General features: G+C 50.8%; 7 protein-coding genes across 7 annotated transcripts; 5 read left to right on the top strand and 2 right to left on the bottom strand.

The window, feature by feature from the left end:
- Positions 1 to 153: 153 nt before the first annotated feature.
- Positions 154 to 1134, top strand: PMZ80_008623 (uncharacterized protein; the record flags this gene model as incomplete). The annotated part of the gene is made up of 1 exon (XM_064877022.1): positions 154 to 1134. The coding sequence occupies one exon, from the start codon at positions 154 to 156 to the stop codon at positions 1132 to 1134; it is 981 nt and encodes a 326-aa protein (XP_064727409.1).
- A 561-nt stretch (positions 1135 to 1695) lies between these two features.
- cut15 (Importin subunit alpha-1) lies at positions 1696 to 3453 on the bottom strand (the record flags this gene model as incomplete). Its single annotated transcript, XM_064877021.1, has 3 exons — positions 1696 to 2613; positions 2662 to 3171; positions 3220 to 3453. 3 exons carry the CDS (start codon positions 3451 to 3453, stop codon positions 1696 to 1698), a joined length of 1662 nt encoding a protein of 553 aa, XP_064727408.1.
- Positions 3454 to 3823: 370 nt separating this feature from the next.
- On the top strand, positions 3824 to 5794 carry PMZ80_008621 (uncharacterized protein; the record flags this gene model as incomplete). The annotated part of the gene is made up of 1 exon (XM_064877020.1): positions 3824 to 5794. One exon carries the CDS (start codon positions 3824 to 3826, stop codon positions 5792 to 5794), a length of 1971 nt encoding a protein of 656 aa, XP_064727407.1.
- Positions 5795 to 6137: 343 nt separating this feature from the next.
- Positions 6138 to 7190, top strand: CTU2 (Cytoplasmic tRNA 2-thiolation protein 2; the record flags this gene model as incomplete). The annotated part of the gene is made up of 1 exon (XM_064877019.1): positions 6138 to 7190. The coding sequence occupies one exon, from the start codon at positions 6138 to 6140 to the stop codon at positions 7188 to 7190; it is 1053 nt and encodes a 350-aa protein (XP_064727406.1).
- A 176-nt stretch (positions 7191 to 7366) lies between these two features.
- Positions 7367 to 8116, bottom strand: PMZ80_008619 (uncharacterized protein; the record flags this gene model as incomplete). Its single annotated transcript, XM_064877018.1, has 1 exon — positions 7367 to 8116. The coding sequence occupies one exon, from the start codon at positions 8114 to 8116 to the stop codon at positions 7367 to 7369; it is 750 nt and encodes a 249-aa protein (XP_064727405.1).
- A 918-nt stretch (positions 8117 to 9034) lies between these two features.
- On the top strand, positions 9035 to 11902 carry DCP2 (mRNA-decapping enzyme subunit 2; the record flags this gene model as incomplete). The annotated part of the gene is made up of 2 exons (XM_064877017.1): positions 9035 to 9050; positions 9102 to 11902. 2 exons carry the CDS (start codon positions 9035 to 9037, stop codon positions 11900 to 11902), a joined length of 2817 nt encoding a protein of 938 aa, XP_064727404.1.
- A 1585-nt stretch (positions 11903 to 13487) lies between these two features.
- Positions 13488 to 13850, top strand: PMZ80_008617 (uncharacterized protein; the record flags this gene model as incomplete). The annotated part of the gene is made up of 1 exon (XM_064877016.1): positions 13488 to 13850. The coding sequence occupies one exon, from the start codon at positions 13488 to 13490 to the stop codon at positions 13848 to 13850; it is 363 nt and encodes a 120-aa protein (XP_064727403.1).
- Positions 13851 to 14171: the final 321 nt, after the last annotated feature.

The raw sequence follows: 14171 nt of genomic DNA, 5'->3' as shown, positions 1-14171 counted from the left end.
TGTAATCGCTTATCAACCCCCTCCCGAGGTACGCTCAAGCGAGTCAGGTGGGTGGGTGATGATGAGTGGTAGGAGACACTCATTCCGAGAGTATGGGCTGAAGGGCACAGCAGTGACTACTTTGTGCGAACGGGTATACACGAAGACAGCAGCATGGACATGACCGGCCCAGAACCAGCGCTGCATGACGGCAACGACAGCGACATAACCCAAGACCCGTATCTCTATGGCTTCAGAAGGCTAGGCGAGCAAGTCTACTACCACGAGGTGCAAACCTCGGATGCCCCTCGAGTCCCTGAAGATGTCCCACCGCCAGACCTCATCATCCTATGCTCCTGGCTCTACGCTCTCCCCAAGCACATCGCCAAGTACACCAACGCGTACCAGCGTCTATACCCGGATACTCCCATCCTGCTCCTCAAACAAGACGGACCAGATCTCATGTGGCGACCCAACGCATGGCAGATGACAAATCTCAAGCCTGCCGTTGACATCGTCAAGGCAGCCGAAAATGGCAAGAACAGCAGATTAAAGGTCCTAATGCACGTATGGTCAAACGGAGGATCCTTCACAGCATGTCAATTAGCCGATGCATATGCTGCCTCCGCGAGGGCCGAGAGCAGCGGGCCAGGCTGGGTAGCTGGCCCGGTTACACTGTTACCTATTTCAGCATTGGTCATCGACAGCGCCCCCAGCATCCCCGATATGCGCTCTGGCTTTGTGGCTATGTCCCAAGGGATGCCTTCTTCCTTGCCGGGTCCGGTACGCAAAGTGGGAGGTGCGCTGATGTATAGCTTTATGCTCTCTGCTAGTGTGGCCGGTAGGATTCTTGGCGTAGAAGGCGTGATTACGGGCATGAGACGAAAGCTGAATGATGCTTATGGCGCGTTTATGGTGCGTGGTGTGCGGAGGGTGTACATTTACTCGGAGAGTGACGAGCTTGTCCCCTGGCGGCATGTCGAGATGCATGCACGGGAGGCTAGGAATGTGCTTGATAAGCGTGTTGCTGGATCGGGCAAGGAACAAGTAAAGCTGGAGAAGTTCGTAGCTAGTAGGCATGTTGGTCATGTTATGGTTGATGCTGGAAGATATTGGGATATTGTGAAGGCGCAGTGGGCGAAAGTGGTTGCTTAGACTCGATGCTGGTGCTTTGAACATGACAATGTCATGGTGAAAACTGAGCGTGATACTCGCGAAATGCTTTTGAACTTTTTTGGTATTCTCTGCCTAACATAGGAGTAAGCAGTAAGTCATGAACTAACTATAAAGTCTGCCGCTTGCAACCGCACCAAGACACTCTCCTTCTGTGGTATTCGTAATCTCCTTCGCCTAGGCTGGGAAGTGTGCAATCTTGCAAATCCATTAACGCCTCTATTTCAATGCTAAAACAATGTGCTTATGTCGAAAGATGGGGTATACATGATTGTGAATCGTCGTGCGTCGTGAGTGGTGAAGGTGGTCGGAAATGTGCCAGGGAGGTATCAACCTGGAGCGGCACTAACACGGACAGCGCGCTCTTTTCAAGGGCAGAGCAATGCGATGACCTGGTCAGTCTGTAGTTGGAAGGATGTTCATGCCATGCAGTGAAAGTCGGTATCTGACCAGCATCACAGCAAGTTGCATCCTCCGGCGGCATGGCCACATTTTTTGTCCCGTCATTTTGAGCTGTCGGAAATGTATCGCTGAGTAATAGCTTTACATATCCATCGAATCGTTACCATTTGACGAGAAGTTAAATTGGCCTTGTGGCTGCTGTGCGTTGAGTGTGTAACCTTGAGCATTGGCTGTCGGTGCAACCTCTTCAATGTCGGCACCGGCATCTTCCTCGTCTGAGAAGTACTTCTCGATGATGTTGTATGCCTTCATGTAGATCTCTTCATTGGCGTTGTTTTGACAATCGTGAATCTTTTCCATGCCACCAGCCTCTTCAATGAACAGAGCGTATCGATTAACGTTGGCATCCGGTGCGCCTGGGTTGGCAGCTTCCTTGTCCATCTCACCAACCTTGAGGATGTTCTCGAGACCGTCAAGCGCCACCTGGATGATCTTATTATCTGGGCATGCCAACAGGTCGCACAGAGGCTTGATGCAGCCTTGCGACACAAGGTATCGAATTTGATCCGGCTTCTGCAGACCGCCACTGGTAGCGTTTGAAATGGCCCAGCAAGCCTCCTTGCGGGTCTTGAAGTCACCATTGGATAGCAGCTGGATAAGAGGTGGCATTACACCAGCATCAATAACGCCTTGAATTTGTGTAGAGTTTCCAGCTGTAACGTTGCTGATGGTCCAGCATGCCTCTTTCCGGATACCATCCTTTTGTGAACTCAACAGGGAAAGCAGTGCATTTAGTGCACCACAGTTGATTATAACCTGAGTCTGAACGTCGTCTCCCGTGACGATATTTCCAACCGATCGTAGGGCAGGAGTCTGGACGGAGGTAGAGGCATGCATCAAGAGCTCGACAAGTCTCCTTGGAATGCCAGCCTCAATGACGGCTTGGATCTTATCATTAGCGCCATCCGATAGATAGGAGATGGCCCAGCAGGCATCGATCAGGACTTCATCATCGAGCATGTAGACAAGTTTAGCCAGGACTGGGAGCGCAGGCTGGATCTGGTAATCGTTAGTGGGGCATTTCGAATGGTATGGCGGTGTACTTACTGTTGGCCAGTCTGGCTGAGGAGTCTTGCCACGGCAGAAGTTGCTGAGTGTCCAGGTAGCATTTCTCAGCATGCTCAGCTTGCGGCCATCACCAATCAAGGCAAGCAAGGGCTTCAGTGCACCCTGTGCTAGGACATAATCTCTGCATGCGGGGCTGTCACCAGCGATGTTACCAAGAGCCCAGACAGCCTGCTCTCTTACATCGGGCTCAGGACTGCTCAGAAGCTCGACAAAGATGGGAACAGCACCAGCCTCAATGACAACCTGTGTCTGCTGTGCTGAGCCAGAGGCAATGTTTGTCAATGCCCAGGCGGCTTCGAATTGGACTAAGGTGTGGGGGGATCGTAGGAACTCGACGAATCTGCTAACGACGCCAGTCTCGATGACCTTCTCAATCGGGGGGTTTCGCTCTTTGCTAAGGAGTTTTCTGAATTTCGTGGTCGCCTGGATCTGAGAGTCAATCTGGTCGGAGAAGACTCCCTTCACCATTTCAGGGAGCTCAGTGGCTAGCTGCGACATGGTTAGTACATAGTTGTCATTTTCCTGTGTTGTACATACCTCGCCCTCGATGTTGCCGCCTTCTTCATCATCGCTATCTGCGCCGCCCAAGCCAACTTCTGGACCGCCGCCTGCTCCTGCGATGCCTCTTCTCTTTGCGAGGTTTTCTTCTCTCTTTTGACGACGAATTTCGACTTGCTGCTCTTCTCTTCGACGCCGCAACTCATCTGGCTTGAATGTGTTCTTCGCTTTGAACTGTGTACGACGATGCTCTGGGATATATCGTTCTGCCATGCTGGCGAAATTTGTGATAGGAACTGGGATTACGGACGACAATGGTTAGCGCAGCTGGCCGAATTGGGACTGTGCAGCGGTCGAGAAGGGAAGAAGTTGAGGTATCTGAAGGGATTGTGCTGATTGTTCTTAGCAATTCGCTAAATTATGTTTTGGCAAGTGGAGGGCGGGCACACTCTGGCAACCTAGGAAGCCGCTCTGAGTGACTAGTACTGACGAGGCCGTCACGTCTTGGCGGGCTATCGGCTTAGCCCGAGCACGTGCTCATGTGTCACTTCAGACGCGTCTACACTTTACGGTAGCACGCGTTTCATTAAGTTCTCAAACCTGCTGCCAACACTACCCTAGACAATGAGATGCCTTGTCTAGTATGGCACCTCGATTGCCGAATGGTTTCATATCGGTATCTGAGGCACAGGGTAAGCGCGACAACGGTGAATATGACATTATCGGGATATGTACCGATTATCTACCGCCAGCGCAGAGTCGCGGGTCGGACCTGACCACAAAGTTAACACTTTGGGACGTGTCGTGCCCCGATGGCCCAGGCCTGGGTCAAGATGGCATGGTCGTTCGGTTCTTCGCAAGCAAGTTATGGCAGCTGCCTCGAGTTGAGGAGGTAGGAGATATTGTCATTATTCGTCATTTGCGTACCAAAAGGTCGGGCAGCCAGTGGGTCGGATTGTCTAACCCTGAAACCAAATGGAATGTGATTCCAGGTCTTACGCTTCTGGACTGCGGCGAGTCATGGCTCACTAACGTACAACAGCGTTCTCCGTACGATGGACGCACTTCTGTGGATGCTGGACAAGGACCACCGCCAACCATACAGATCTTCAAGTACGCCCAAGAGCTGTTGCAAATAAAAGACCCTGCTACCTTGCGTGGGCCGCCCAAGAGTACTGCTCTGGATCAGGCATCAATTATCAAGGCTAACGGCGGTCGACCATCAGCACCGAGACAAAAACATTGCTTACTCAAAGACCTCGAAGACCCACGGGAGCGCAATGGTTACCAGTTCGTCGACCTTGTAGGCGAAGTGCGAAGAGTATTTCACGGAGGGCATCCTGTTGAGGTTAGGGTGACCGACTATACGGAGAATGCTCTGCTCTATGACTATACATACCAAGGTCAAGATGGGTACATATCAACCACGAACTATTGGGAGGGTCCATGGGGCCAAATGACAATCACTGTGTGCGCTTGGGACGAGCATGCAGAATATGTCCGACAAATGGCCTTCAAAGGGGAGATCAAGATTGGTATGTACGTTCGTATGAAGAATGTGCAAATCTCGATGGACAAGAATGGTGGCATGATGCAGGGGCACATACGTGGTGTACCAGGGAGCTCTCGCTCCAATATAGAGTTCTTGAAACCTAGGGAAGCTGAGTATGATGAGCATCTGAAAAGCCTACTGCAGCGGAGGCGCGATTACAATGTTCAAACCAAAGCTAAAGATATTGGATTCGTTCCAGACGAGGTGACGACATCGAAGCGAAAAGCGCCAGACGGAGCAGAGTCACCGGTTAAACAACAAGAGAAGAAGACGAAGAGTGCTAGAAGAAAGGAAAAGAAAAAGCAGGCTAAAGCAGGTGGTAAGACTGGCAAAGAAGACCAAGTTTCAGCGGCGGCTGCGAAGAGTGTCTCCAATCAACACGTTAGATGCGAAGCCATCGAGATACCTCTAACAGCCGTTTCCTCCATTCTAAACACCGAACAACTACAACGAATGACACCTGCGGGAAATGAATATGAACTGCCGTTTCAGAACTGCAAGTACAAAAGCAAGGTTCAAGTCGTTGACTTCTTCCCCGACAAACTCCAAGACTTTGCGACACCATATCGAATCTCGGACTACGAAGCCTTGTCTGACCACGAAAGCGACGACGAGTCGCAGGTGTCGATGGACTTTGCACAGAAAAACCCTGACCAAATTCGATGGAAGTGGCACTTCTTTCTCATGGTCGAAGATCCACAACCGACAAAAGCACAGAAAGCACTCCAGAATATTCCGGAGCAACCCACAATGCTGCTGCAAGTTGCCGGACTGGATGGCGATTACCTTCTGAACATGGAAGCATGCGATCTCAGGAATAGCCCGCAGGCGTTCGCAACCTTGAAGGAGAAATTGTTCGTGATTTGGGGTGACCTAGAAGAGAAGAAGACCGAGCACAGCAAGACTCGCCAGGAGCTTCAGAATGAAGGTATCACGATCTCTTCGAAACCGTTTGAATGTTTAATCAAGGAGTATGGGATTAATGCCAGAACGAAGGACGGGCATGTCATTGATGATGAGTATGAGAGGGTATTTGGGTTATTCAAGACCCATATCGGGTGAAGACCAATATCGGGTGAAGACCAGCATGGTCAAACCTGGTTTTCATGACCGTGATGTGCTTATGATACCCTATTGCATTGCTTGGCGTACGGATAGGATAGGACAGTCCAGGGTCGTGAGACGAATACCATGAACCATCTTCAACGAACACGCATGACCTGACAATTGCGTTTCGGTTCATAGCATCGTGAAATCTCCAGTATTGGATTTCTCTCAGGAGCAGAATCGGAAAGTGCTCTTTTTGCCCCCTTCCCCACTTAGCGTCCTAAGAGTAAACAAATACTTCTGGTCAACCCATGCCACACTTCACTTGCGCTTTCAAACAAATACCGACTGCGCCGACATGCCAATCCCGACCTCACTGTGCGCAGACTGCCAGGCAAATCAAAGCGAAGTCGAAATCAGGAAGCGCCAGCTCTGCAATGACTGCTTCCGCAAATATGTCTCCTCGAAAATCCTCAAGCGAATGGAGACATACCGCTTCAAGAACCAGGTAGGCAATGCGAAAAAGCGCCTCTTTCTACCTATATCGGGTGGTGTCTCGTCTTTGGTACTATTGCAAGTCCTCGACACCCAGATCAAGAAGCAGCTTGATCAGCAGAATCGGACGGCGTATGATCTTGTGCTGTTTCACGTTGCGCCACAGGATAATGATGGTGGAGAGGACTGGTGGCAGCATGTGCAAGCGCAGTTTGGACTGCATACGTACTTGCCAATAATCAAGCTGGCTGGCGTGTCGCAGAATGACAAGCACATCGAAGAGGATTTGCAACTTCTTGGTCTGTCGAGACAGGAAGGTGAGACTGACGAGCAATTCCTCACGCGATTATTCACGTCTACGAAGTCAGCAACAGCACGATCTGATCTTCAAGTACTGCTACTCAAACGCTTGATAATTGCTATGGCTAAAGCACAAAACTGTGACAGCGTCATCTGGGGACATTCGGACAGCAAACTTGCCGCCAAAGCACTATCTGAAGTCGCGAAAGGTCGTGGCGGTTCTGTGCCGAACGAGCTCGCAGATGGACCTTCACCTTCGGGCTTGAATTTCAATTATCCGCTGCGAGATTTGTTCAAGACAGAATTGGAACTTTATCTTAGTACGCTGGCAGGGGAAATAAGGAGTTGTCAGCTCGAAAACCAGGAAGAGGAAGCTGTACCGGTATCACTGAGGATGACTTCTATTGACACGCTGCTGAACACTTACATCACGTCACAAGGAGAAAAGTATCCCAGCATTATGGCCAATGTGGTGAGGACTGCTAGCAAGTTGCAGGTGCCTACTGCGGCGCAAGCGACAGCATGTAGATTATGTGCGATGCCGATTACTGCTGGCAGTGAAGAACAGCAACTATGCTACGGCTGCGAGAGGATGAAACAGGACGTCAGAGGGTGAGGCGGGAGAACGTGGTGATACTAATATTATCATTGAACTATCGTTTCAAAACAGTGTTGAGGACGCCTGCCACGGTGTTGATGCTCGGAACGCGAATAACAATTGAAAGCAACATCCAGACTTCGTCGCAACAAAGACCCTCATTAACGCCGTCCGTCGGTGACCGTCAGTCTTCGCTATCTGGTCCTAGCAGGTCGTGGTGGAGCAACGCCTCTAGCAGCCTCAACATCACGATCATCTCGACGGTCCCTTCGATCTCTGTCTCGTCGGCTTTGTTGTCTCGAGGTATACTGTGGAGGATCTCCATGCTCTTGTCTGATCTGATCTTCACCCTGATAATCGAATTCATCGGCCAGTGAAGGATCGGCAGGGTACGCCTGTCCGCTCTGTCTGATTCTCTTCTTTCCTCTTTCCCTCAACTCCTCCTCCAGCAGGATGACATTCTTGGTGTTGCATTTGTACGCCGCATCTGCCAGATCACCAATGAACGGAATCAGCCCAACAACAAAGTCGATGACGATGTTCATTTGCATCTTCGACCGTGTGCTCGATTTGAGAGGCGGTTCGATCTGGCAGCAGGTCCGGAAGACGATGAGCGCAAGGAGCATATCTGCTACATCTCCAATCGCAGGCACTAAGCCGATGACGCTGCTCCAGCCAAATCTTAGGCCGCAGAGGGAGAAGAGTGAGAGGTCGAGGCGGTAGGCGCGGCTTTTGGCCTTGGTGAGGATTCTTTCCTCGTCGGGTGTGAGGCCTGGTGGAAGGGCTCTCTTCCTCTTCTTTGTGGTTCGGATGCCTAGACGTGTTGCTGGGACGGTTTCGAAGTATGGGTCTTCCGGAGCGCCATTGGCTTGGTTGGCCTTGTTGCCGGGGAACTTCTCTGCGAAGATCTTGCGCGCGACGAACTTCGTTAGGAGGGAAGTCATCGTGGTGGAGATGGGTTGAGGCTGCTCAGCTAGGTGAGGTGAAAGTTGAGCTTCGAGTCGCGCAAGCAGAAGACCTTATGCTTCTACTCTGGACTGACGCAAAGACGCTGAGTTGCGGTGAAGATAGATGCTGGGTAAGAAGCAGGGACGAAGAATGTCAATCGTGCAGGGTAACAAAGAATATATTGAGACGCTTTAACTTCTTCCGACCATGCTAGAACCTTGGGAAACTGGGTAGCGAGCTGGAAATACGGGGAGTCTCAATCGTGTCGCAGCCTCACAGGCCTACGTACAATTGATAGGCGTTTGGTTAGCTGACTTTTTCCTTGAAACGCTTCGTTGACCTCAGAGGCAAAACGTCATACAAAACAGACGCTGGAGAAGCGCGATGTTGGCGAATCATAAGCGAGGAAGATCCGGCGGCGGCAGCCAAGCCTCGGCTGGGCAGCCACGATGCCGCCAGACCTTCCCCAACCGTCCTCGAAGTTGGAAGCAGAAGGAGAGAGAAGAAAAATGTGTGAGGCGCAGCTATCACCAGCCACAAGCTAGGAAAGCACAATTGTGGATCGCGGTTGACTGGCGGTCCTACCAGTGGTTCGCCGAGTGAGGGCGCGGAGAATGATTCAGCTTCAATTCATCTCAGGCTGTTCACAACATTGTCACTCATTAATGCTCTAGATGCAAACAGTGCTTACTAGCACAGAAGTGTTGCGCAATCTACCGAACCATCTACAAGCATATCCTTTAATCTAGATTCGTGGCTGTACATCAGATCAGCTTCCATTGCTACCCAACCAGGCACATACCTGTACACCACGGCTAGCAAGAACAGACTGCTCCAAGTTTACTGTGGAGCCACCCAATACTTAGCAGCACAAGAAATGATCAGATACTCCAGATTGCATACACGTATTGAAGATGCAGCTGGAGGACTGTAAGCCAAGCCCAATCCACGGACCGAGGGTGCTCTGCTGACACTATGTAGGGCTAGATGACCTGTGTGTCAGATTCATAGTCAACATACCCGCAGAAGAACTCGCCAGTATTGAGCGAATATGCTTCCAGATAGAGGAAGCACAATGGTTCTACGAAGACTTCATCCGTCCACTTGACCCTTCGTTACCTTCTCTCAGCCTGAAACCCTTCTTTCAGCGGATCACTCAAAGATGTCCTCTTTTCAAGGACTGGCCCGAGGAGGACATGGGCAATGCCTTCGAGAGGTTTCTGAAGTACAAGAACCGAGTGCCGGTACGAGGCGCCATCCTACTGAACGAGAAGATGGACGAAGTGTTACTGGTCAAAGGCTGGAAGAAGAACGGCACGTGGAGTTTTCCGCGAGGCAAGATAAACAAAGACGAAGACGATCTTGCATGCGCCATACGTGAAGCATGGGAAGAGACTGGCTTCGATATTAAGGCTGCTGGCCTGTCTACGGACCCGAAGAAGGTCAAACACATCGAGAGGACCATCCGGGGCCAGAACATGAAGCTTTTTGTCTTTCGAGATATACCCTATGATGCCAATTTCGAGCCACAGACCCGGAAGGAAATCAGCAAGATCCAGTGGTTCAGGCTTGTGGACCTGCCCACTGAGAAGAGGAGGAACCAGGCAGAAGGTACCGGACAGCATCTGGTACTGAACGCTAACAAGTTTTATGTTGTGGCTCCTTTCATCCACGATCTTAAGAAGCTTATTCATGCCGAAAGGAAGAAAGACAATAGATCAAGCTCTAAGCTTGCGGCTGCTCCGATGGCAGCCGATCCTGTGCTTGCGGCAGAGCAAGAGTTTGCAACCACAACAGGGCACCTAGCCCTGCCTATTTCACCTCCAGTACCTAGCAGCTTACCAGAGGTTACAACAGCGTCTGTCCAAGACCCACTACTGAATCTGAAGCAGCAGCTTAATATTCCGCCATCATCACAGAGCTCAAGCATGGACACGAAAGCGAAATCAAACGATCTGCTATCATTGCTGAGAAAGGGTTCAGCAGCAGAAATGCGCAACGATCCTCACACACCAATGGAGCAAACCACATTTCCAGATCAACCTCGATCACCGAAGCGGCCACCTCCCGTATCACATCTCCACGACATGATGAATATGCAGTCCCCACCTCCGTCCGTCGATCTGCATCCACAAGCACAACCTACGGCGCCACCTTCGTCTGCTCTTCCTCAGCTGAATCAACATACCAGATCTCTGCTTGATGCTTTCAGCAAGCCTAAGGTACCGGAAAGTCCTGCAATGGAAGCAAGACGGCAGCTTCCTGCGTCAAAGCAGAATCTTCTTGCTGCATTTGTGTCTCAGCCTAAGCCGGCACGACAACCGACGTCAACGCCAGCAACAAATGCAGGAAACGATCTGCTACAAATGATACAGCGGAAACAAGATGCTACGGCTGCGTCCATGCCTTTGAACGCTGCCTGCGCGGACCCGTCCGCAGAAGCATTGCACCAAACACCTTCAATATTTGACTTGCCAACGCAGCTAGTCCAACAAACCGATCAGCCAGCGACACAGGGACCTGCAGAATCATCGTCCCGTGCCCAGCTGCAAACCACTTCCGTGTTTGCCCCAGGACCCCAGGCGACCCAGCAAGCCGACCAGCCGGCAGCCCGGGGTCTTGCCAATTCGTCGTCTCATGTTGAGCAGCAAGCAGCTCCAGTAACGGTCCCCTCGGCTCAGCAGCCGAGGTCGTGGGCTTCTATTGCTACTGGCGCGAAGCAGCCCCCACAGCCAAAGAAGACCGAACCAGTCACGACAGCGCAGCCTGGACCTGCAGAGCTGTCGGCAACATCAGAGCACGTCACAAAGCCTCTGCCCGCTCAAAATGCCAAGGCAAATCTGCTGTCTCTGCTTGGGTCGATGCCCCCTAAGTCGCCGAAACCCGTCGAGACTAAATCTCGTAGCGGCACAACCTCTGCAAACTTGGATCGGCCAATTGATCAGCCTGCCTTCGATACACTGGCAAGAACTTCACCCCTTCTAGAGGAAATCAAACGGGAGCCGGTCTCTACTGAGCGAAAGCTATTCGATCCGAAGCAAGGCGAGCCTAAGCAGTCGCCTGCAGCAATAAGAGTGATGTCCAGGCATGATGACCGCAATCGCACGCCAAAATCACCACGCACAATCCGACAGAAACAGTCTAACACATCTCGGCCTGTGACACCGAAAGAAAGTCAGAAACCTTTCCAGCCTCAAATTTTGAAGCGGCCACAGACTTCAGAGAGCGATGCACCGATCGGCCTGCCCTCGCTATTGACAGAAACCTCGGCTACACAGAAGCAAGTTTCGACACCATCGATCATGTCTCCTCCCACCGCAGCTGGGAACGGATTGATCTCGCCTCGCACGAATGCGCCACAGGCAGTCACGACGAACGAGATCACCAACTACTTCTCATCTGCAAAGAAGTCCCCCATACCACAAGACCCATCACGTGCAGCACTTTTGGACCTGCTTAGAACCCCTACCCAGCAAGCCACCAAACCTGAAGTCGACGTTACACCGAGACAGGCCTGCTCAACGAGCTTTACATCAATGCAACAAGCACCTATCGATGGAGTCATGTCACCACCATCAGTAACTCAGCTTGTCAGTCCTGTATTGGACAACGAGCATGATATTTATGCTCCACGTTCTAGAGTCAGCAGCTTAGCATCAACAGCAGCCAGTAATGTTGGAGGTCGGGCGCAGATTGAGAAGAGGCAGACTGCTGCGGGGGACAAGGCCTTCTTGATGAGCTACCTAAAGAATTTTGCGGGACAGGGACAGGAAGCAGCGTAGTTCGTGCTGATGATATTTATGATTTATGGGAAAGTCGTTGACTGATCAGGGCGTTGGAACGATGAGCCACGTGCAGAAGAAAGACCAGGTTTGTGCTGCCATATATCCTGGGCATAATAGATTGTCAACATCTGATGAAAAATGCGAAGCAATAGGCAGTCACGGCATGAATGCCTGCCCGGACCAGATTTTGTTGCACGACCGCGCCTACCATACCTTGCACAATTCCCACACTACTTAAAGCGAAGCACCAGCCCCGATTTGCAACCTTTCCAACCACTTCCCTGATCTTACCATGGGTTGCAGCTTTTCTTGGCTACGGACTGCTAGCTCCAGAATGCCTCGTACTCGTGAATTCCAATATGGGTCGAGGTGGACTTGCTTTGGTCTCCGACAACATTCGGTCTACACACGAGGAGCAAGTTTCTTGGCAGAACTGCAATATGTATATCATAAGCTGCGATCTGAAGCAGCAGTGCCTGTTTAATGCATGGCGTAGGGACTTGTCTGGCGAATTCAGTATGTGGCTCTGCTTACCTATTGCACCTTCTACTGACCCATAATCGCAAAAGATCGTATCGATGAGGCTCCTCGTATTTGCGTTAAAGTCCACAATCCAGACACTTGCAGATGCCTGATGAAAATCGATGTTCTCATCATGCAGCCTTCAGGGCCGGAGCAGATCAACAAGCAAGCCAAACTTAGTGCCAACTTCTTCAACTCTATTTACTTTATGTAGTGGAATGGTACAATGCGGAACGCTCTGGGGGCCATTATCACGAAGGAGGATATGAAAGGCGAAGGGGTAACATACAAGAGTCGCCGGTCGGAGCAGATCAGATTGCGAGACCTCGTGATGATAACCGAAGGGTCTAATGGTCTTGGCGGTTGTGATCCGAAGGAGAAGCAGATGTATGCGAATGTGATTGATTGGCGAGCTGAGATGAAGGAATACAAATGCTGAGCGGTTGGGCGTCAGGTTTGTCAGACGCCGAATGGGGGCATGCAGGATAGTGCAGCTATATTGTCCGTGACATGCACTTGGCAAGTGCATCATCCTTCTAAGGTTGGACTGACATGACATGATAGCAATTCGAGGCAAATGATGAGTAAGGCTCCAGCACGCTATGGACCATATCACGACGAGTTGGGCGTTGGTCTACGACAAATTAACAGTGAAAGTGCATGACCAGAAATGTGGTTCAAATAGGTCAAAGTGACGGAGCGAACGACAAAATACATATACTATATCAACCAATCTTCCCATCGGCGCATCCAATCGTTCATCCATTTTCCGAAGGGCGAGTTTTGACAACCTGAGTACCCAGCTTCATTGAGCAATGGCATCGGACAACGAATCGATTGGTCTAGTCCTACTGTCAGAGCAAATCGACGATGGCACAAAAACCAAATTCGTACACGATCACGTAACCATCATCAATTGCGACCTACACAAGCGGCCATCAGCTTGGGAACGCATCGCAGAATAGAGAAAACCACCGATCAATATCCACACATAAAGGATCCTCAGGGTAGAGACGACTATAACTACGTCTTTGCGCGCATCGATCGTGTTCGGAACGTGATGCGAGTTTACATCAAGGTCCACGATCCCGCGAGCTGTATGTGCTCCTTCTCCAGGAAGCTCGAAGTACGGATTCAGCAACCTGATGTCGGTGCAGTCGAGAACCCGAACACATTGATCAAGCCTGGTGCAAACTTGTTCAACTCGATCTACTTTCTGCGGAAAGATGGCACGATGAGAAATTGTCTTGGTACAGTACTTGATCACGACGAGGCTGAAGTGAAGGAGTACTGGCCAAGAGAGAAGTTATGCGACTTGGTCGCGCTACGTAATGAGGATAGATTGGTGAGATCTCATTGGGAGAAGGAGTTTATGCTGTTTATGGGCATGCTGCAGTGGCGTGCTGAGATCCTGGACAGATGAGTGATGTCTTCTGGAGGTGTGACCTTTTGAGATCCATCAGTCCAGACCCTACAGGTGTGCTTGAATTATGAAGAATTGCTGGAGTATCACGGTATCGGGCGTCACACACCGCGTCCACGCAATGTCCGATGGCACGATACCGACTATGCAAGTGACGCCCGGCTATGCAGCTTGCAGCTCAACTCAACATGACCAGGACCATGTTACATCTCCTATCCTCTCCATCCTCTTGACTATCAAAGGATACTACTTCCACAAGATTGCGAAATTCTCGTTTCTTCACTACCCAGTCAGAAGTTCAACCACTTGTACATTTTGACG

The sequence above is a fragment of the Knufia obscura genome, assembly GCF_036327395.1.
Source record: "Knufia obscura strain CCFEE 5817 isolate CBS 148926 chromosome Unknown scaffold_11, whole genome shotgun sequence".
Lineage (NCBI taxonomy): Eukaryota > Fungi > Ascomycota > Eurotiomycetes > Chaetothyriales > Trichomeriaceae > Knufia > Knufia obscura.
This window is presented reverse-complemented; position numbering and strand designations above follow the sequence as displayed.